At 37.7% G+C, this 24,186-nt stretch overlaps 2 protein-coding genes across 2 annotated transcripts in view; one reads left to right on the top strand and one right to left on the bottom strand.

Moving 5' to 3' along the window:
• SHISA9 (shisa family member 9) overlaps positions 1 to 24,186 on the bottom strand; it is a 178,120-nt gene that overhangs the window by 141,852 nt on the left and 12,082 nt on the right. The gene's annotated exons all lie outside the window — the stretch shown is intronic.
• Positions 1 to 24,186, top strand: part of LOC137445408 (uncharacterized) — a 390,880-nt gene that overhangs the window by 362,712 nt on the left and 3,982 nt on the right. Inside the window, exon 5 of the mRNA XM_068147099.1 lies at positions 13,842 to 13,892. Within this exon, the coding sequence (XP_068003200.1) occupies positions 13,842 to 13,892 (51 nt within the window). The remainder of the gene's footprint in view (positions 1 to 13,841; positions 13,893 to 24,186) is intronic.

The following is a 24,186-nucleotide window of genomic DNA, read 5'->3' as shown; positions in this document are numbered from 1 at the left end:
GGATAGCCCTGGCAGCCAGGGATTACTGAGTCGTGGGGATATTCTGGCCACACACCTGCTTTCTCAGAAATGCCATCTCCAGCTGCAGGAGCACACCACCACAAAACAACAGGAGAGGACCTGAAACTGTGCCCACAGATTCCACGTATTCCAGGAAACATAATAAAAGCATTAAAATTAGTGCACCATGAGAAAAGAGAGCCTTCTAACCTTTCCCTATAAGCTATTATTGGAGGTGTTCAGGAGGAGACTTGATGGGGTACTTGGTGCCATGGGTTAGCTGTTTGGGTGGGTTGGATTGGTTGATGGGTTGGACGCGATGATCTTGAAGGTCTCTTCCAACCTGGTTTGGTTTATTCTAAATAAAGGTTTATTCTACTAAATCATTTATTTTACAAAGTACCTGTACAAAATTGTTAAAAACCAATCAGTGGTCTCAGTCTGCTCAGCTAGCTGATGTCCTGGATTGCATATTTTACTTGTGTTTTAGGCATTTTCTGTAACAAGCAAAGTCTGTGGGAAAGAGAGAATTGGAAAGCTGTCATAAAAAAGATTTGGTTTAGTAGCAAGAACCTTAGGAACACTGGGAAAGATAAAGCCTTGTATTTACAGAACAGGCATATGGTGTTAAGAAGCTTCTAGCTTGTCAGAAAGTGAATGCAGAAGTGTAGTGGCAGTGCCTAGCTGGTTACACTGCCCATTTTTCTTCAGCAGCTTGTGTATTAACAGGGTGAGGCTGTCTTGGCATACCTTCTATAGTGGGCTTTCTGCAGGCCTACACTGGGACGATTTTCTCATGGATAACTCTGAGTGTTTTCTATGTCATCCTGGTTCCTTTGTTCGGTCTATAAAGGCTGGGGACAAAAGAATCTTGTGCTGGCCAAAGCAAATAAGTGGCATTTTTGCTTTCAGGGGTGAAAAAATAAAGGAGATGGTTTTATGTAGCACCACTAAAAGATAATGAACAGCCTATTAGCAGCAAGAACAGAAGTGTCTTACTTGTAAATATCTATGTGGTTTTAAAGTGCCTTTCCTTTGCTTCACTTTACAGCTTGAGAAAAAAACCTTTTCTAAAATGGCATGTTTTTACCAGGGATTGCTAGCTTCTCTGAAACCTACTTAAATTCATCTGTGGGAGTCCAAGTAGGATTATTGTTATATACATTTATGCAAAACTACAAATGTGTGTGTGTACATGCATGATTATAGTACAATCTTAAGTGGTTTAATATGTTTCATACAGCTAATACAAATGGTTTCAAGTAGCTACATCTATATAGAAAAACAGAATAATATTTAAGAACCTTTCTGTTTTGAGACAAACAGGATTAATTCTTTCATACCAATAAATAAAAGGTAAGGGCAAATGATACCTGACTACGTTTCAGGGTCACTGATTATATTCCTGTTTTCACTCTTACTGTTGATGGCAAAAATTCTTAATTGCAGGCAGCTTTCCTGACAGCAAATGCAGCATGTTTGTAATTTTGGATTTGTCAGGGGGCTGCATCTTGTAATCTATGTACAGAACAAAGGAGGCTTTCAGCTCTCTGAGCCTTGAATTAGTCTGAATCCTGGCATAAATTATGTGTGGCATATCAGGCTTCCTCTAATCTATCAGGCAACTGCTATTAATCTGCTCAATTAATTCAAATCAGTATCTCTATGAAATTTGCTAGGAAAAAAAAAAGCATTATAGAAAGGAGATCCTCTCTCAACAATATGTTCCAGGGGATAATGGCAGTGCTATGAATGATAGCATAAACAAGTTCAAAAGTTACAAATGGTACTTGAAAGGCTTTTCTGACAGGGAAAAAATAAATGAGGGGAAAGGAACCTGTTGCTTTTATTTAGAAAATATCAGTGTAAAACATCCTGGAAAGGCTGAGAATGTGCTTTCCACAGTGCAGTCACTGAGATGCTGTGTTCCTTCCAGGGTTGCCTGATTGTCTGCATTGGCTGAAAGAAAAGACAAAAATAATGAAAAAGAACATGTGTGCATCTTCCATGATAAAAGGAGGCAAGGCCTGCAGTTCTTTGGGCTTCATAGCACAGGGACCATTTGCTTATTTTCAGTGTGTTCTGAAAGCTTCTAATGGGCAAGGTGTTGCCACACTGGAGCATATTGCCCTCATGCTATTGCTGGTGCTCTGTTGGCCATCATGAAAGGGCAGTGGCTGTGAAAGAAAAATCACTTTGTTTCCTGTTCACTTTTCTATGCCTTGTGGGTTGAAACCCCATTTCTACTCACCACTATTTTGATGATTGTTAATGGTTTTCAGTGAGCAAAACAAGGCTGTTTGGGGGTTTTATAGCACTACCTTTCCACAGTTCTGCCTCACAGAACTCCTAGGAGGCTCAGGAAACCATGATATGGTAGACAATTTATGCACAGGCTGGGAATTATTTATATCTTTAAATTTCCAACCAAATGTCAGGGAAAAAAAAAAAGGCTTCTTGTTAGCCCCTCGTGTTGCTGAGGAATAAAATATTTCAGGCAAGACATAGACTACAAAAAAGTTATTTCCAATCCCTGATAGGCAGGCCAATGTTGTTTATCTGGCTATAACTGTCAGACAAGTACCCATTATAAAATAGTGGTCTACATTACTAAAACAATGAGGAGATTAAATTTTTATTATGTGCATTAGGCTGACAAAACAGAAAAGATGAATATAAAATGAACTGATTAAATTAAAACCTTTGATTAGCTCTTCTAGGAAGAATGACTTGCCTAGTCTAATATGTCTGTATACATATGCGAAGAACACAGGATTAATGTACAATTACTTTATGACTATGCAGCTTGTGTTGGTATATTGAAATATGTGAATGGATTTGCTTTGTTTAACTCTGAGCTATTGGGGAATCAGCAAGAAAGGAAATCAGAGGTTCTTAAAGGAATTAAGAGTCCTTAAGAAAATAGCCATTAATTTAGGAGTGCCCACTTCCTGGCTCAAATCTGATTAGCCAGCTTATTTCTCTCACATTTCAAACTCAAAAGGACACCAAATTGTTGAAAACAAACCTTGTGTCTACAGAAACATGAGCTTCCTGCAGCTAAAAGTGGAGGGATGCAAACAGAAGAGCTTGTTCATACCCCAAGGCTGCAGCCTGCTGCCCTGGTGTTCTTCCAACCCCATTTTGTGAAGCCACAGTGAGGACTATGTGAGAGGAACCTATCTAACATTAACTACATATACAGGTTTTTTCTCCTAAGTTTTATTAAAGTTGTAACAGCCCTTCAGGCTGACGCAAAAGACAGCTGTGAAGCAGCAATGCTATTGCAAGTGGTGGGAAAGAGGAGGGCAATGCTGCTCAATAAAGAGGCTGGAAAAGGAAAATGGCTGGGGGTTGAAATGAGCACACTCTGAGAGGTGTTATTGCTGAAAATGTTATCTGTGAAACCACAGCCACAAAGAACAGAAGGATACAATTTGCATGAACCACAGGCTTTATGAAATATACCTGAGACATATGGGTCAGCAAAGTCTTTACACTGAGCCAGGCACATAAACCATGCATAGTTTTAGTACTTATAACAGGTCTTTATTGTTCACATGCACACGTGTGTGTGTGTGTGTGTGTGTGTGTTAAGGGATGGTGCATTGTTTCAAAGGAACTACTGTAGATTATTGTAATCACAGGATTATAGCAAGAAGGATGACATATGGAGAATATGGCAGCCATGAGACAGCTGGAGCTGGGTGGGAAAACCTTGAGTTTTGCCTTTCCCAAGAGCAACGGAATCATAGAATAAGGCCTTAAATGGTAGGGTTGGAAGAGATCATCTAGTCCAACCCCCTTGCTAAAGCAAGTTTGCCTAGATCAGGTTGCGCAGGGAATGCATGCAAGTGGATCTTGAAAGTCTCCAGAGAAGGAAGCTCTACAACCTCTCTGGACAGCATGCTCCAGTACTGCAGCACCCTCAAAGTAAAAGTAGTTTTTCCCTTAAACCTCCTGTGTTCTAGTTTGTACCCATTGTCCCTTGTCCTATCACTGGCAACCACTGAAAAGGGTCCAGCCCCATCCTCATGACATCCACCCTTTAGATATTTATATGCATTGATAAGATCCCTTCTCAGTCCTTTCTTTTCCAAGCTAAAGAGGCCCAGCTTTCTCAGCCCCTCCTTGCAAGAGAGATGCTCCAATCCCCGATCATCTTTGTGGCTCTCCACTGGACTCTTTCCAGAGAGCCCAGAACTGGACAACAATAATCCAGATAGGACTGCAATATGCACAAGAGGACAGTTTTGAGGGACCACTAGAGACCCATGACACCACTCACTGCATTCTCCTGGCAGGACAATGGGAACAGAGTGACTGCAAAGCCTTGTGATCCAGAGTAAAGATGAAATGATCCAGCCGCAGCAGGGCCTGCAAAGTGAGGGAGTAGCCACAACAGCAGTAGGGTGGTACCAGGGCTGCTACTCACCCCTGAACCAAAACAACATGACATTCTCTTCTTCTTATGTAAGAAAACAATTTGCACAGCTAATGATTCTATCATGACTTTAATAAAAGTGCAATAACAAAACCTGTGGGTGTGCTATAAATGGAAGGCATACTACCCCCTCATAGTCTTCAACAAAATCCACACAAAAAGCAAAGTTCTGCTTAGTTTTGCAGGAGTTGATGAGCACTAATGTTTTACAATGTGAGCAGGATGGAGTTCTTAAACCCAACATAAATGCGTTCCAAAGACTCCAAGACTCCAAAAGTCTTGTTTGCTAAACTTCTTTACTAATTTGACCTGCTGGCATCATGGGCACTTACTGAACAGACTACCTGTATACTTCCATGTGAACCAGCAGCAGTTTCCCTATGAATTGTTGGCCAAACTAAGTGTTTATTTCCTGAAAAGCACTGGGCAGAAATGTAAGAGACAGCTTTGGGTAGAGAAATTCAGCTTCTGGATTACATTCACCATTTCCATATAATATGGAATTAAACATGCTGAAATGGTTTTGGTTACGTTGCCATATAAAGTTAACTTACACTAATGTTCTGCTGAAATGTTAGTAATGACTAAATGGCAATTTTTTAAGGTATGAAATATCAGGTACTATGAATTAGAGGATCTGTTAGCTAATCTTGGAGTCTGAGGCTCATTTAACTATTGATTTTTTTAGATATGGACTTGTCAAAGCTTTTGTGAAAAGCCTCTTAATCATTTGAGAAATATTTGTGCCTCATCACTTCTATATATAATATTGTATTGAGATATAGATACTGCCTTATATTTACAGTATCATAGTATTGGTCAGGGTTGAAAGGGACCACAAGGATCATCTAGTTCCAACCCCCCTGCCATGGGCAGGGACACCCCACACTAGATCAGGCTGGACAGAGCCTCATCCAGCCTAGTCTTAAACACCTCCAGGGATGGGGCCTCAACCACCTCCCTGGACAACCTATTCCAGGGCTTCACCACTCTCATGCTGAAGAACTTCCTCCCCACCTCCAGCCTGAATCTCCCCACCTCCAGCTTCATTCCATTCCCCCTAGTCCTATCGCTACTTGAGATCCTGAGAAGTCCTTCCCCAGACTTCTTGTAGGCCCCCTTCAGATACTGGAAGGCCACAATTAGGTCACCTGGGAGCCTTCTCTTCTGCAGACTGAACAGCCCCAACTCTTTCAGTCTGTCCTCATAGGAGAGGTGCTCCAGCCCTCTGATCATCCTCCTGGCCCTTCTCTGGACACGTTCCAGCACATCCAGATTCCTCTTGTAATAGGGGCTCCAGAACTGGACACAGTACTCCAGGTGGGGTCTCACCAGAGCTGAGTAGAGGGGGAGGATCACCTCCCTTGACTTGCTTTTCATATTGAAAACACTATCATGACCACTGTAGGTGGAAACAGTTAATTGATAGTAGTAAACTATAGCCAAACATTTGCTCAGAAGTGCATGGTATATAACTTTAAACTGCTAATTTGCTGTCATTATCTTGCCATGTAAAGGTGGCATTGAAAAAATACTGTTTGGGAAAGAAAATTAAATCTGCTAATTCATGAAAATGCACTTATAATATTAAGTCAAACAATTAATTATAAGATATATTATGTTTTAAGTATATGTTGGAATAGTAGGTTATTTCTTTCACTTGTCTGTGTTTACAAAATCAAGATAGGTATAATGCAAATAGTAAGATTTTGAGACTCCAGGCACTTTCTATTGCATCTGAAACAGGCAGCACAGCTGTTGCTCTGTGTGTCGTTGACATCTTTAGTTCCCTAATGAAGCTGTGTTTAAAGATGTCAGAGTTGTGACCAGTAGGCTCTAATGTCTCTCCAAAACTAGCACAGGAATTTCCAATACAGTAAGAAGGAGAAAATAATGAAGAGCATTTTCTTAAAGTTCACCTTCAAAACAAAGAGCTAAAAGGATCATGCACCATGTGCTACCTTGAACAGTGCTTATGCTCCGTATTTCCAAACAGAACACAACGTACAATGACAGTACTGTTCAGGCATTTGGCAAGCATGGGATTAAACATAATTCATGTTAGGAAGTAAAGTAATAACAATTAGCACATTTCCTAGATGGGAGCAACTCAGACAAGGTCATCCTTCAAGGGAAGGGGGAGAAGAAAAAATATTGTGGTTACATGATACAAAGGTAAGAAAGATTACATTGCACTCTGTAGCTGCCATGTAATCTTGTATAGCTACCCCAAATTGGCTTTGGCTATAATCCCTTTCTTTAGAGTTTGAAGCAGCATTGTGAGATTGCAAAGTTGTTTGATGCTGAATTCAGACAGCGGGAGAGAAAAGAAAAAGAAGAATTGTAAATAAAAAATAAATTGCACCTATCAGCATAATCTCTACACACAGCTTTTTCTGTGAATTCACTGCACATTCATCCTTCACCCTGAAAAAAAAATCAAAGTGCCGCTTCACCAGATATTTAGAATGTATGTGGAATGTACACAGTGTTTATAGAGGATACGTTGCACTGACTAGAGCAGATGCTTTGGAGGAAAGAAAAATGCAGGTGTCTTAGATCAGAAAATGTAGTTTTAGTTTTTCTAATATTGAGGACTTGGGGAATTTTGTATTTTTTCATTGTAGCTGTGTGGAATGGAAGAGGGATTAAGACTGTGCCTTGAGGAGGATCTTTGATTATCTTTGCATGGAAAGGACTACTGCCTATGCTACTTATTTTCCCAGAGTGTTAGGAAAAACTGGAACCAGAAATGAAAACAGTCATCCTCTGTGTCTTTACCATGAGAGTGGGCTCTCAGGAAACTGTAAAATAGTCATGCAGTTGAATTTCAGAAGTACCTGACCATGCTGACAAACTAAAGTGTTTCAAAACCAGTTTCAACATAAAAATAAAATCTATTATTTAAATGGTTAGTGGCTCTCCAAAGCAGTCAGTCCCCCAAGTGTCTAAACTAAACAACAGAATTGCTAATGTGGAGAGAAAATTCTGATACTTGCATAAGACAGCATATTTAGTCAGGTTAGATAATAACCTTTTCCACATGTTCAGCAGTATGACACTAAAACTCCCACAAAATTTATTTCATTAACAGAAAAGGGTTTATCTGGCAGAGGTAATGGGTGTTTATAGTAACTCATGCCTAGCTATTAGGCCCTAAACTGTGTGAAAGTAAACTTAATGACTTGCAAAAAAGGAAAACAAAAAAGCCCAAAGCAGTCCTATTTATCCATTCCTTTCTAACTATTTAGTTAGTTTGTAGGGGAAGATTTGCCTTTGCTCGAATTAGAGAAAGCTACGTTTAGTTTTTGACATAGAAAAGAATGTAAACATCTTGTAACTGGAAAGAAAGACTTGGTGGAATTTGGATGTGCTGAAAAGTTGTTTTGCTAATTTTAACCTATTGTATGCCCTGCTTACATGCATGCCAGTAGAAAATAACCAATTAAGATGTGACACATCTGCTTTCAAAAAGAGTATATAACCTTGCATGTAATAAATGTCTTCGCTTGGTAACATCTTGGCTGGGAGCCGCGCTTGTAGTGACTCTGGGGTGATTGAACACCAATGCCATACTGCTACATTAGTTTTTCTGTAAGAGTCTGCTTTACTTCATTCATCTTCCATTGATCTCTATTTATCTTGATAAATAAATGGATGCTATACTCTCCCATATTTAAATGTCCGAGGAAAGGTAGATTGAAAACCATTTCCTATACCAAAAAAAGACCATATGGATTTCAAAGTGTGACATAACTGAGACAATCTGACTGAACTATTAAATACAACTTTTTTTCACACATGTATATGAAGAGCTTCAAACAACAGTGAACAATTGCCTTTATGAGTTTAGTGATTTTAGTTTGGGCCCTTATCAATGGTTTGGTGTTTAAGATGTATGTTTCAGTGACACGGATAGTTGATCTGTTACCACCAGATATTTACAGTAATTGGTCAACATTTCATTGAGAGTCTCATCTGAAAAATATTAGCTTTGTAATCTGTATTTTTAAATTAACTTGTTGCAGAAGACTGTTCAACAAAGCAAGTGTAAACAGTTTTCTTTCTTTCTAAAAGTAGCTTTACTTCTGGTTACATCAAATGCTATATAATTAATGCTGTCATTCACCGTAACTAAATATCTCTGCATCCTCCTCAAATAAAGACTTTCTAAACAAAGGTCAACTTTCAATCTGTGAATATATTAAAATGCCCAGGAAAGACATCAGACTACAGTTCTCTGTTTGTACCAGTATCAGCAGAGAAACTAAACAGGAGGGCAACGTTCTCTGCTTTCAGTCTGCAGTCTACCCCTATGTAAGAGCTATAGCGATTACTTTGCAAAGTGAACTGTGTCCAAGAAGGCTGGTGAAAATATCTGCAAAAGCAGGAGAGGGATCCTACTGCAGAAGGAGAAGACTCGCTAGAGGGTTTTAGAAATCACTGCTGCTTGCATTCTGCCCCCCTTCTCTCTGTAAACCCTCACAATACCATGTGAGCTATAACAGTAATGTGGGCATAAAGTTGCCTCTTTCTAGGAACCTGGAAATTATCTGACTCAAGATAGCTGCCTTCACTGCTTGGACTTTAATAGATTGCCTGATCAGGTGGGAAGCCACAAAGAAAATGAGATACAGAAACCTGCAGTGGTGCAAGGTGCTGCTGTGCATGGATGTTTTTACAACACTGTCTCAGGCTTGATCAAAAAGCTGCTTGTCTTAATACACCTCTTTTTCTTGACTTCAGTGAGCTTTGGATTGGGCCCTTTGAGACCTCATATAAGATAAAAATATTGCAGTGCCAAGACTGCATAAAGTCAGTAGAGAAATATTATCAAATTTGTCATTGTAACACTCAGCAGTCTGTAAACTCATTAACATTTGCCAAGAACATGCTGTTTTACCTGTGACCTATACATGCTGGAAAGCTAGGGAGAATTGCCACTCAGGACTGTTGATGGCAAAGACATTTTGGGGGAAATATGATGAAGCCAAGTGACATAGTTTAGTTGAAGTTGCTATTGTTATAAAAGCTTCATGGGATACAACCAGTCAGTATGCATCTAAAGAACCACAGAGATGGCAGAGAGTGGGGCTGAAGTTTATGACGTTAGATAGGGAAGTGGGAGTTGATTAGGTTATCAAGATACTGCCCACAAATTAAAACACATTTCATACAGTAGAAACCATTTATAACAATAAGAGGATGAATTACACTCATGTCCCCCATTCCAACTATGCTAAATGTTGTTTCAAACCTGCAAGTATTGAGGGTAAAAAGTATAGATTCTGGTTTAGATGACAAAGAAGGACATATGTAGTGCTTGAAATATTTTTATGTGAAAGTAGCCACTCCTTTTTAGAAATGTTTAAAAAACCAGTATGACTTTGTCAATACTCAAGATTTTAAAAAATAAAAGATTGTTCCTAGCTTTTGTTGACTCATTAAACCATAGCACTGTAAATGTAGTGTTAAGAGCTCTGTGTTATTAAGGACTGCCCATAACTAAAGGAAGTTGAGAAGAGTCTTTTGTATTTCCACCACTTACACCCTAATTCTGTGTTTTCTTCAGTCACAATGTGCTTGAGTGCAGCCTCAAGTCTATGCAAGCCTTCCTGTCTCCTAGCAAGTTACAGCATTATCTGGGGTTGCTGTTCCAAGGACAACTTCAGTGATGCCCTGTTCTTCCTTGTGAAAGGGCAGCAGTCCCTGGTGCTTGCTATAGTTCCTAAAAAGGATGGTGTGGCTCTAGATATTTAAGGTAACTATTGGCCAACTTTTGTACCTGGCCCTTCTCACCTTAATCCATGTAGTTGGGCATGGACAAGTCCAACTGAATATGGTTTGTATGTGGTACATTACAAAAAAAATGGTCCATGTCCTGGCCAAGATCAAGCTAAAATATTATGGACCAATGTAAGACTGGCAATTTCTCGCTGTTCTATTTGTAGAGCTGTGGGAGCTACACATAACCATAGTTTGCTGCAGAGGTTATTCAATATGGGTTTTGAAGTGCAGTATCTGTGCATGCAAAATAGAAAAATAAGATACCCCAAATTAATGCCAACAATGACTGTGCCAAACCACCACTGCTTGTTTGTGTTGTGTACACACTACATTTTCTATGGAAGAACTAGCAGTATTGAGGAATCCTTTCAACATTGTTAAAAAATGAATAGGAACTGTGATCCTTTGTGTACGTTATTACAAAACTATCATCCAGGAATCAGTGCAACTACTGAAAACTATAAAACATTATTTTAGTCTCAAGAGACAGAGTATTAATCTGTTTATATCAGGTTGGGAGACCAAATTTTAGAAATTATCAGAGTAGCTCTCACAGGATAATTTGGTGAAAGGCATACAAGTTCAGGAAATTAACTGATATCCTGAATCACACTGCTATATATGCAATAGGAATTTATTTGTGTGCATATCTTTATCTATAGAATGAAAATTAAAATAGCTTTGAAAATGTAGCCCTGTCTCTCTTAATTCAACCTTGGCTTCAGCGCTGAAACTTCCAAATGTGCAGCTGGGGGTGGGGAGAAGCAGGAATTTGTGATGCAGACATTTGTCCAGTAGGAACTAGATGGAACTGCCAGCTTATTACACATGGACCATTGAACACCAAGCAAACACTACTCTCTCCCTTCTGCACATTTGCAGTGGCTGTTGATTTCCTCATATAGTTACTTATCCTATTAGCTTAAGGGAAAAGCTCTAATTGCATTCACATGGAAGCAAAATCTTCTGTATATGCTGTTTGCATTAGTAGTATTCTTTTTCCTACTATCGGTTAGGGTTTAACGGAACTCTTAGGATTGTGAGTATATTTTACCCTTCTGGTTTGTATTCATATATGACAACAAAGCAAGTAAAAAAATTGAACAAGCCTTTACCATTTGAAAAAAAAATGTCACTGAAATATGACCTTCAGTACAAAAGGATATCAGCAGTTTGGCTTTCACGGCCCACATGCTGATTATAGGAGCTGCTGGGTAAAATTACAGCCCTTGTATTATACAAAGGGTGTCTGTACAGATCATAGATCTAATAGAACTTGCCTTTAAAAGCTATGAATCTACACAGCTCATGCAGCTAAGAGGCAGTCAGAGGAGTAGACTGGCCAATGTGAGCATATTGCTGTGGATCACAGGGTTGCCCATTTGCTTTTCCCTTTTTTCCTCCCACAGCGAAGGAATTTGAATGCCACTGAGATTGTTTTAGCCCAAAGTGTGCTGTAACAACAGTAAGAGAAGAGAAAGCAGAGGCATGCCACCTTACCAAATAGCCCAGTTACTCTGAGAGTCTGTCACAAAATTAGTTCCCCCAAGTAACAATTCCACCCAAAACTTGGTCTATCAATAAAGCTAATGTGCCCTGTTTAAAAGACTTCTTTTTCTTCCTTAAGACCAAACGTGTTGATAAATAAAACATTTGCTAATAAACACTCTCATCTCTGTTTTTAGCAAGTCAGAACAGGTTACTGTCACTATTAACAAATGGACAAATTTGTTTCTTTCCAGATTATTTAATACTCAAAAGATTAGAAATGTAGTAACAAATATTTGAGGGTGCAAACTTGCAAACTATCCCCTGTTGTACACACTACAACTGTTTAGACTGGAGATCCAGATGTGACAAGCTCCATGTTCTATTTCATCACCATCCGGTCCTTTCAGGCTTTGCTTTTTTTTGTGTGTGTGTGTTGTTTGGTTGGTTGGTTTTTTGTCTGTTTGGTGGTGGTGGTTTTGGTGTTTTTTTTCACAACAGTGTGTTCTTGTCAATGCCCCTGTTCACTTCAATAGATGCTGTTTTGTACACTGGGATTTTATATCTGATTTTTGAACTGGCATTGCTAACTAACATAATTTTTCTAGTGAATTGCACAAAAGTAGATATTTTAGCCTTGTAGTCTTTTACATTTTTGTGTATTTTGATACTCTTATTTGAAGCAATATAGATGTAGTAAAACTTAGGGTTCTCTCATTTGCCCCCTAAAATGAGCTCCTCCTTAGAACCTATTCTTAATTTCTTCAAAGGGTTTATTTTAGTAACTCTGTTAACCTGGAGTTGCAGGGAAAACAGAAAGTGTTCTCAAGTCAGCAACTGTGATCCTGGCAAACAGCCAGGATGTTTGTGACCTCCAGAAATCCTTAAGGTTTTGTTCAGCATTTCCTTATCCCCAATACACTGTTGTTTCTGTTTTAAATTACATCTCCGTGTACCCAGGGTAGGTAATAATGTTAATGTAAATGATACAACAGATTGTTACAAGCATCCTTGGATTATGAGATGAGAATATCTTGATTATGTAAACAATGATAGTGTTTATTGTATTATAGTTCTGAAATTATTACAGCATTATGCTGATACAAACTATACTGTTGCATCTCAAGTGTATTTATTTAAAAGAGAGTGGATGAAATTCAAAGACTGTCAAAGACACTGAAAGACAATACCTGACTTTCCCTGGTTTTGTAGCAACATCAGTATGCTGTTGTCATTTTCTCATTATTTTGCACTAATTCCTAAAATCTGAAGATACAAATCTCCTTGCCTGTAGAGTTAATCATTCCCATAATTATAAACTATTGTAAATAATGGGTGAAAAATCACGCTGCCGCTGCTAAAACACCTTTGTTTGCTTCAGAATGTGCAGTGAGTTACTTCAGGGAATCTTGTAACAGCAACTGCAGCTAATATTAGAAAGCACATCTCTTAGAAGGCAATTTTGTTTATATATTCATATAAAAGTGTATTAATAACAAACAGGTTCTTCCCCTGCTAATAAAGGTGAGGTGACAGCAAAATGGAGGAAAATAATGTGTTACATTACTTTCCATTTACTCTTTTGATTCAATGTGGGCCTGTGAATATGATGTGTACATATTGTACACATGGTACATATGGTACATATTACATAACACATGTGAGGGTAATATATCTTGAATTATGTTGCTGTGGATGCTGTGTATACTTTGTGCAATAGTGGTCTAAGCTCAGAAATTTGGTGGGGAGAGAAGGTGGTCATATTCCATTGCAGAACATATAGAGAGATGCAGTATCCTAAAGTGATAAGAATGTTAATGTGTGTAAGAAAACAGAATTATTTGTTTTAAAACCCCACACTTGTATTCTAAGCCAAGTCTCACAACTTTGAGCTTTTGAAAATTCACAACACTTTTTCAGCTAGAGTTGGTGTTGAAACCGAGACAAATGTATGCTGTCTTTCCCCATATCACCTTTACAGGTCCTTCTGCTGCAATGACACTTTAACTGTTAGTTGTTTTCTTCCCTGTATTTCTAAGTGTTTTCATTGATTTTTGTTGGTTTGGGTTTTTTTTTTAAGTTAGTGATAACCATTAAACAAATACTGTTTTTTCTGTTACAGGGCATGACATAAATTTACATATTGATGATCACTTCCAGAAATTGCTATCAGGTATTAGCATTTTCATTTCATCTCTTCTGGCAGTACTTTTCTGGAGTACTTGCCTTGTCACTGTGGTATCTCTTCATTACAACTGTCAAGCACAGAAATGCAGAATCACAAACAGGAAAGCAAGAAAAGCTTTCATGAGTGAGAAAGAGATCAAGTGAGAGGGAGAGGTTGAGCTGAAACAATGGCATCATCCACTAGGTACTCCTTCAGGGTGTGAAGAATGAGACTTTGCCTGGACTGCTTTTCAGTCACAAGTAGGTAAATCATTGAGTAGTTGTTGTTGTTATTGGTATAAAATTAGTTTGCTTTTCAGGATTGTTTTTACTTACTATCTTCTGATAATATTAACCTGTGGCTTACAAAGAAAAATATGTGATGTTTATCACCCAAACATCTACCAAATAGTTAAGTTGATACAGTGCCACGTAGTCAGTCCAGGTAAATTTACTCATGCCAGAATGACTGCTCTGCAGACCCAGCTCTCTGTTCTGGGAGATCAGTGAGCTATGTAGGCAGCTCCAGGTGTTATAAACTACCTAGTACTGAAATTGTGAATCTTTTTCTGAAAAAAGAATCTCTGGAGCATTTTAAATCAAACCCACTCTCTCTGCGTGATTTCTGACATCTTCCTTGTGAAGTGAAGCTCTTCATTGTCATCTTTCTTTGACAGCTTCTCTTATCCCATGTATTCAACACATCCACTCTGAGCAAGTTACCTTTTCATCTGGCATTTCTTTATGTTAAGGCTATGCTGATCCTCAATTGTGAACTGGATCTGCCAGGCTTCCTGATATTGTATACTGCAGCTTGCCAAACCTAGTTTGTTCTGACTGGTAGTGATAGCAGTGGATACAACTTCAGATAGCTGTGGCAGCAGCAACCTGTGCTATCAAGTTGTAGGTATCTAACTATGAATGTGATGTTGTATTGTTGGATCACAGCCAGCTCCAAACAAGCTTCTGAAACCTTTCTACAGTCTGATGCCCAGAGGCACTCATCTTGCATGCAGACTGAAAAAAACACCTCAGGTTTGCTTTGTATGGACATAGATCTAGTTGTAAGGCCTCTATTTTTTATACAGGGGGCATGTCAGGAATTGTTTCAACACAAGAGTAAGTGTGCAATTCCTATAGTCCTGGGTACAGTATGAAAAAGCACTCCATGTCTTAACCAGAGGAAAACCAGTGAGAATGACAGAGTTAGGACCCGTCACTGATATAAATCCACAAGACAGAACAAGCAATTTGCATACCACTTGCAGTTATCTCACACAGGTCAAGAACAGTGAAATCTCTGGCTGCAAGTTACTATGAAAATATTTCAAAAGGATTCTTCAGATGATAGAATATTCATAGTATCATAGTATCATTCAGGGTTGGAAGGGACCACAAGGATCATCTAGTTCCAAGCCCCCTGCCATGGGCAGGGACACTTGATCATGGTATACTGACTGCCAAGATTCAGTCACGCTGTAATGTTGAACTAAGACATGCATATGTTCTGCTTTTAATTTACTGGGATAATAACCAAGAGAAAATTATTCCTCTTGTGTTAATTCCTGTAGAGCTGAAAAGATTTGTCAGTAACTATGAGAAGAATATTCTTGAAGTTACTAGCTCATGCTGACCAACTTCTAGGATGCACTAATTTCAAACTTTGTACGGCTACAGACATATGGGGCAAGGAAATCCACTACTACATACATAGATTTCACACAGGCAAATATGTATTTAGAATTTGTCCCATTGCAATTTGCTAGTTAGCCACAGGTTGCTTAATGCCAATGACTTTCCATTCCTGAAGCTGTGCAGTATCTTCAGGAAAGCCACAGAGGAGGATTAATGCTGCATTAGTATTTTGTGGATTTTCCACTTGGAAGCTTCTAGCAAACAATATCACATAAAGCAGAAATAAGAATAATTAACAATTAAGAAATCATCTGCCAAGTTTTGAGCTTTTATCTTCTTCTGTGAGCATATCCCAATTCTCTTCAGATTGTCCTATACGATTAATATAGAGCTACAAACCAGGCATCATCCTGATAGAACTTCTTTGATCCACAGGGAAGGGGATGTCCCATAGATCATTTTATCCTCTTCTCTTGTTTTCTTCACATTCCTGGTCTTTGATGGCTAGGTCTCCCTATTTGATGATTACAGACTCTCAGAGCAGCATCTCAATACTTACTTGATTTACAGTTCCAAATTTTGTGCTAACAATACCCTATAGCATTTTGTTGCACTCAGTAAGTAAGTCTAGATTTATTTACTTTAAAGAGAACAAGGCTAATGTAATTTTTCTTGTCTAGCTATCTGTTACTCCCTTTGGTAGCTTTTAACCCATTTGTCCCTTCTGGTGTCTTCAAGATCTCATGGATTATGTATTTCTACAGCTGATAGGAGAAAAAAAAATGGCTGAATGGAGACAAAAGGCTAAAGTACAACATCTCCAATTGTTTGCTTCATTTGTTCTGTTTGATAATCTGTCAGTGTATGTATAGCAGAATCGATAACTGAGAGAAACAGGTTTGGATTCTTTGTCCAGACTAAATCAAGAAACACAAGAAGAAACTGAGGTACCGCATATGGATTATTGAGATGCAGAGGGTTTGGACTGGAGAGGCACAATCCTTCCTCTTCCTAATGTAAGAGGTGGTAAAGGGGTACGCTAGTGTTGAATTCCAGTGGACAGTTTCAACAGAGTAAAGCACTAAGTTACAGAGACCAGGTCTCATGGACAGTATGTCTTCCCTTCTAAAAATGTTTGGCTGATTTTGATGCTTACAAAATCTGAAAATAATTCCCTATGCATAGAACAGGATAGCTGAATCATACATTGCAAGGTAACACTGGCTCCAGAGGCATCTTCATCTATGTCTCTATGGAAATGGTTTTACTTAGGAAATAAGCTGTAGCCTGCAAATAATATTGTAAACCAGATTTTCCACAAGTAAATGTTAATGGCTATAAAATGCTAGATTACAACAATGCAAGATCATCATATTATAAAGTGTGTTATTTGTACACATTTTAAAAGAATCCTGCAGCACTGGTGATTCGTTCTCTATTGTAATTTGCTTACTCTGAGAGGAAAGAAGCCTAATCTATTTGCATATAGTTATTTAGACCTCTCTATAAAAGGCATAGGATTGCAATCAGAAAAATAATTAGTGAGTTAGGTAATTATCAGATGTGAACATTATAGTATTAATATAATGAAGTCAGAGAAAGAGCTACTTTAATAATGTACATTATATTTTATCTGCTTATCCTCCATACTATATCTGCTAGACTATGGACATCTTCAAAGAAGCATAAATAAGTTTACTTTTAATATTATTCAAGATTCAGAAGTTTCTGGTAACTGTTACTGGTTTTGCTACAAATATTTTTTATCCAGGCTTAGCATGGCCTCTCTATAACAATCCTAGCTTTGCACGATGAAGGAGTAGGATACTGGGCTCCCAAGGTATCATTTTAGTGCATTGACGTTGAAGCAAGAACTTGCAGACAAAAGATAAACCAAATGTGTACTAGAGAATAAAGAGATGGCTGATAGAAGTGCTTTTTTTTCCTCATTATAACTCTATTTAAAAAGGATATTTTTTCCTAGCTAAATGTCTGAAACAACACTTCTGCAAATGTCTTATTCCACAGAGTTCATGCTTTTTTATGATTTTCTATACTTTCTTGGAGATCCTTTCTGGGGCCAATTATTTTTGAGAGAAACTATTCATTTTCACAGACCTCTTTTCCAAAGTGGAGGTCCTTAAGCAAGGAGGAAAAGCAAGAACTAAAGAAAATCAAAGTGTTGAAATTAGGGGAAAGTAGTCATAAATATAAATTATTTTGCTTAATAAATCCTCATAGGAGTTCATTTAATGAATTAAAGCATTAAACAGCAATTTTACTAAAGAGCCATGACTAGAAACTTGAAGCTGTTCTAATAAAAATGGTGGCCAGGTTTGGTTTTGACAAAGAATAAGGAACATTTCCTCACAGTATCGCTGGCTTTTCAGAAATTCACTTGAAACCCTAACAAGAATGTGAATTACTTTAGGAGAAACATAACTCTCCAACCTTCCAGCTTTGGAAAAAAGGAGAAATAGTTTAATAAATTATTATAGATGCAAAATATGTTCTTTAAACTGGAGTTAGTTATTTGATGAGGTAGAGCAAAGCTCTTAGGGGAAAAAAAATGCATCCCTGATTCTTAGCCCAGCCCCCAGCAGAAATTGCTGAGAGCATGTTGCACAGCAACTCCTCTGGGCCCCAGATAATTAAAGAAAGACATATACATTGCTATCAGCTTCCTTTAGCTTAACTCCTGGATGAGAATGATGTTGAAAGGACTACTTTTCCTGTGTTGGAAGCTGTTTTATAAAATATTGTCAGTAGGCCTCATTCTTTTTAACACAGGGATGCTCAAGAATTCAACTATTAATTTGCCTCTGAATGATACAAACATATTGTTTTACACAGGTCAAACCTACCTGGCCAGACTACCAGACCAGTTAGTCTCCCTGTTCTTGGCCAACTACACCCTAGCAAATGTGCTGACTTGGCTCCCTTTGTACCTGGAAGCGTCTCAGTAAAACAGATCTCCATTGTGCATGGTTGTCTGCTCATGTAACATTCCAGGGAAATCTTAGACCATTTACCTAAGTGAAGGCTGCCACCTGCAATTGTATTTTGTGCCAGGGTTCAGCAGTTGAGAATTCAGTATCCTCACAAGCCCTCCAAGAGGCCTGTTCTGCATAGTGGGGGTGACAACTGTTGTTCAATTACAGCAGCTGTGCTGCTAAAGAGGAGGAGCATGGAAGAAGAGCAAGAAAGGTTCCCTTTCCCCTCTGTGCCAAGGTCATGAAGATTTTTCTCATTTGAGACCCCCAAACTTTCCTGAAATCAGAATAAAAATGGAAAGTACATCTAGCTGGAAACTAATTCTACCCTCCTTCTCAAAACACTTCTCAAGAGGGTTTACCAAATTAGTAAATTATTTGGTAGTTTTTACTGCACTTCCCCTGAGCAGCTTTTATTACTCCTGGCAATGAACATGCAGTTTTCCTTCTCCAACACTGAATTCTCTAAGCTGTGTCGTGTACTTTTGTGAAGCTGTTAGATAAATTTTCTGTGTATCCCTTTATCTCTCCTCTTATTCAAGATAAATAACAAAAACATAATTCACCTTAATAAAATATTTATGAGATCCTAAACGAGTTGAAGTGGCTCTGAGTAAAGTCCTTGAAGCATTAAAGATGGTGAACACTTTACTAGGACTTTCGCCTAATCAGAATTCCACCTGATTGGTTTAAACTAGCTGTTACTGTGATCACTCTCAAAATCTTACTCTTGTTGCAAGGTTCATATGCTGTGCTTGCCCTCACCTCTGAATCATGTGCACTACCAATGTGTGGCTGAAAACAGTAAGTCTTCAGTACCCTGTTTATAAGAAGAAATGCTAGCAGTCATTTGCCATACTTTTCTATGTTGTGGTATTCTTTCATATGTTGTCCAGAATGGCTGACCACAGACTTTTTAAAACAACAAAATAAGCATTATCAAACATTATTTGTAGTCATAGAAGACCAGCTTGTGACAAGTAGCAGAAGAGACAGAAATAGGAAGCACAGGGTATAGTATGTATGGAGGATATGTTAAGAGAAAATAAAAACACAGTTCAAAAGTGGTAATGAATGCTCACATTAGTCCTGGAAAAGTAAATTGATATAGGAAAAGCTGAGGGATTTTTCTGGACAGTACTGCAGAGTGTAAAAGGTGAACTAACACAATGAGGACAATCATTTCAGGTTAAAAAACAAATCTGTGTTTAAGACACTTAGTTTATTCTGGATACTTCCAGCTAAACAAATTACTAAATCCAGAAGTATCTGAATTTTGTCAGGCACACTCTCTTTTGTGTATGCTTATGTGTGTATGAATACCTAAATTTTTCATTACCTGTAGTTGGTAAGGAGTAGATGGTAAAAGACAAGTGGATAACTGAATTACATTACAAACTCATAATGAGTTCAGAGGCATAGTTATAATCTTAAGCTTGGGTGTATGAACATGTCTCTTAAATCACAGAATCAAAGCATGGTAGGTGCCAGAGATCGTTGAGTCCAACTCTCCTCTAAGAGCTAAAATCAAAAATGTTACTGAAGGGTTCTTAAAAGCTACTTAAACATGGTAATGGAAAATTAAAGATTAAATTTATTAGTATAGCTAAGAAACATTTAAAATCTACACTGTGATCTAGAAATTATCATCAGTGTAGTTCTGTATCGTGGTTCCAGAGATATCTTTCAACTACTTTTACTATTATAAAGATCAACATCACAGCTATTTCATAAATATTAATCACACTTGGTTCCCTTCTTGACTTTATCTTGTGATAAACTGGAATCAGAGCCAACGTGTACATTTCAAGGGAAGTTATGATGTAAAGCAGAGAACATAGAACAAAGGTACTGAAAAGTCATTTATGATTGAAAAAGTAGATTGAAATTCATAGAAGTGTCTCCCACTGCATGGCATATCACAATTGCTTCGTAATACAGCAATAGGTATTCATAAGCTTTTTAATATATGCAGCCAACCTCTTCTACTTTATTTTGTAAGCACTGCATTGATTCTGCCTGACAAAGTTGGTATGACTGATCTAGAAATGGAGAGGGAAGTAATTTTACAGAATGTTAAATTTCTGATGAGGGCATTTTAACATCTAAAATACAGTGTCAAAGTTTCACACAGCCAGAGGGATAAAACATGTACATGCCTAGCTATTGCTTTCAGTTTGCAATAGTTAATGCTTGTGCCTAAATTCATGGGCAGAAACAGGTATATTAATGAATTTATGTTTTTATGATACGTGTTACAAATCTATGGGGTTTGAGACAAAATATGAGGGTGGGAATTAATGGATGTAAAGATACAATTAAGCTGTAAGTTAAGAGTTAAAAACAATATTGTTTTGCCTTGGAAAAGACAGGTGTACTTTGTCTGTGTGATGGTATTGGCAAACCAGCAGGAAAAGCAAAAGGTATTTTTTGTTTGTCTTTCAATTAGGTGACTCATGCCATATTAAAAAAAAAAAAAAAAAAAGAAAATAAAGTCTCTCAGTCTCTATCCTCTTCATTTTAAGGAGCTAAAATCTGGCAGAATACAATCATTGCAAGGTTGCATTGTTGTTGTTTTTCTGCCAAAACATGATTCCTATCAGTTTGGCATTGTTTTCTGTACTAGTTTTTGACATCAGGAATCCCAGTGTCATGAAAGATTGCAACAGGCATGAAGCACTGATCTTGCTAAGAGCTGTGGTTAAGAGTGGGAATATTTTGCACTGGGATTTATTCAGCATTGAGTACACTATTACTCAGTGTGCCTGTCCAAAGATAAAATACAATTCTGGACGTTGAACTGAATAGTAGTTAATAGGAATAGCACTTTGTTAATAAAATTCAGTAAGTAAAACTTAGATTGCAAAGTGCCAAAACAGTAGAGGCTGCTTGTTCTTCTAAGCACTGCCTTTTCATCAGGTGAATATTTGATAAGAGGACGTATCGCTGTCTAACAACAAACACCCACGGAACTAAGCCCTTATTAAATAATTATGCTGATAATACAGCAGTAGAAGTGGAATCATAAGGGAAACATACAACTGTTTTCCAAAGCCAAACTACATTTAGATATTGAACTTTTCATTTTGTATACGGTAAATACATCCCTGTGCTATTTGGGCAACGTTTTAAAGTATGTTAAGTTGCACCCCAATGACAGCAAAATGAGCCTCATTCTTCTTAGGTGCTTTTCAAGTCTGCTCTTGTGTGACTCCAAGCTGCCTGTATATAATAGTCTGGTACAGTGATGCTCTCTTCTGTCATGACAATAATTTTTATTTTATTAAATAATTAAAATTTTTAAACTACATTATAAAGTGTAAAATTATATTCTAAATACTTTTTTATTACCACAATGTTAATTATTGACACTGAAGGATAATGTCAGTGATTAAATTTATTTCTCCCCAATACACTTTTTTTTTAATAAATATATGTCAAATTTATCTGAATTAAAAGCTGACTAGAAGTAAATGATAGGATGCAAGGCAGTAATCTAATCTAATTGTTCTTATTGTACAATAAATGAAGAAACATAGAGCAAAAACGTTATTGTTCAGTCCTAATGGAAATGCTTATATGGAGCAAAGCCTGTGAAGACCTGCCCAATGTGGTTCAAAAGATAGCCCAGTAAATAAACTTGCAGGGAGCATGCATAACATTCTCATAGAGTTTCCACTGAAATCCTATCTAAAAAGAAATATTTTGGAATAAAGAGGACACCCACTGAATATACATAATGCTGTTAAGTTCACAGATTGATTATAGATCTATAGATGCAATTCCTCAGTCTTTGTTCATGCAGTATTTTCTGTTTACTATTTGCTTTAGCTTTTTTTGGTTTGGTTTGTTGGGTTTTTTTCATGTGCCAGATTAACCTGACAGGATGATTTCAAAGGCATCCAATTAATTGTCTTGTATGAGCATTGCTAGACTTCTGACATAGTACACTTGGAAAAGACTGGTGTCCTTGTAAATACCTTATACCTTGTATAAGATGCCTTTTCAAAATCATCCTGCTTTCTAAAAGAATTGATGACATGTACAACAGTCAATGACAAATGAAGTATTTCGTTTTTCTTTCCTAGACAAAGTCAGGAGTTCTTTCTCAGGTTGTAATTCACTTGCTTGAAAATACTCATAGGTGCTTCAAGAAGTTTCATAGCATTTTCACTCAAATCATCATCATGCATCTGAATTAAAATCTGAATGTAAATTAGAAACATTTTGTATATTAATGAATGTGAGGCTAAACACATTCAGAACTGATTAAACATTACTGCTTTACAGTGGCTGACTGATTTGCAGGAGAAATGCATCTTCAGACTCCAAGATTATGTGGGAAACTGTTTCCAGCATGGAAGCTTTAGAGCTATTGATATAGCTGTAATTATATTAACAAAACTTCCATCACCGATTTGTTAATGCTTTGAAGTTGTACTGGTATCATCGTTTCAGATTAAGTCCATATGTAGAAATTAATTTGAAGAGGTTTAAAAAGTAGTCTCCAGATAGTTTTATATTTTTCAAATACAGTATTTCTTTGACATGGCTGGCAGTGTGGGGTTTTTTCTAGGATGATTAGTTTTCGAAAGCATATCATGTAAATGTGGATTTTTTTTTCTTCCCTCCTTCTTGTATATTACAATCAAAATGTAGTAAGCAGCCCTCCCCTAGGGCTTTTACCTCAGGAATTGAATATGAATGATCAGGGGGGTTGGGACAGCGTGAAGTTCTTCCTGCCATAGATTGGAGAAACCCCAGTAAAATTAGGTTTTGCATACTGGCAGTGAAGACGAAGGCTTTAAGTGGAAACAAACTCCCAATACTTTGTGTCTACAGTCCCATCTCTCTGTCATAACACTGTAGTTTCTTGTGAACTAAGTATGTCCTCCAATTAAGATAGCCATTTTATTCCCCCTCATTCTTCACTGTCTTGAAGTACTCCATCAGCAGTACTTCTTCACTTCTTTCTGTCACTGTACTAAAACTATCTTTTTCTTGGCTGAAAACTTACTAGTGTTGTCCATCTTTTCACTCATAAAACATGGCCAGAACCCTGCCCTTCTGAGTGAGGAAATGAACAGCCAACTGAAGTTTCTGCAGAATACAGAACAGTTCCTCTGGGACAGACTCATGCATATAGCCATGCTTGAAAAAAGTGGTTTACTGCAACCAAAGAACCTCGACACCAGTGAGGCCATGCATACAGTCCTTTGGATTTAGCAGCCCTCTGTCTGAACAAGGTTTCTTGAAGAATGTCAATGCCCCTATCACCAATGTTGCAGTAATACCTGCACATTCTCAATTACTGTTTCTTCAGCATTATGCAATTCACTGTCCAACAGTTACTGTATAAATAAATTATCTATCATGTTTCATATAGTTCAGGAACTTTGCATTTCAAATAGAAGTAGTTGTCTTTACTCAAGTTTCTTAATATGCTGGTATGCTTATTTCCAATAAGCAACAGTAGGGATTACATTTAGGCAATGCAATAAGGTGAATCATCTGATCTAAACATGCTTATGTAGGTTACACATAAAAATTATGAGTTTGCCAAAGACCATTGTGCTCAACAACAAGAATAAAAAGCATGGTGAAAGAGACTGAAAAAAACTCTAGCAAATTCTGTGTTTTCAGTGTCACACTGGTGACAGTTTCTCTCACTGG

The sequence above is a fragment of the Melanerpes formicivorus genome, unplaced genomic scaffold (assembly GCF_026170545.1).
Source record: "Melanerpes formicivorus ecotype bairdi unplaced genomic scaffold, bMelFor1.0.p_v2 SCAF_14, whole genome shotgun sequence".
Lineage (NCBI taxonomy): Eukaryota > Metazoa > Chordata > Aves > Piciformes > Picidae > Melanerpes > Melanerpes formicivorus.
This window is presented reverse-complemented; position numbering and strand designations above follow the sequence as displayed.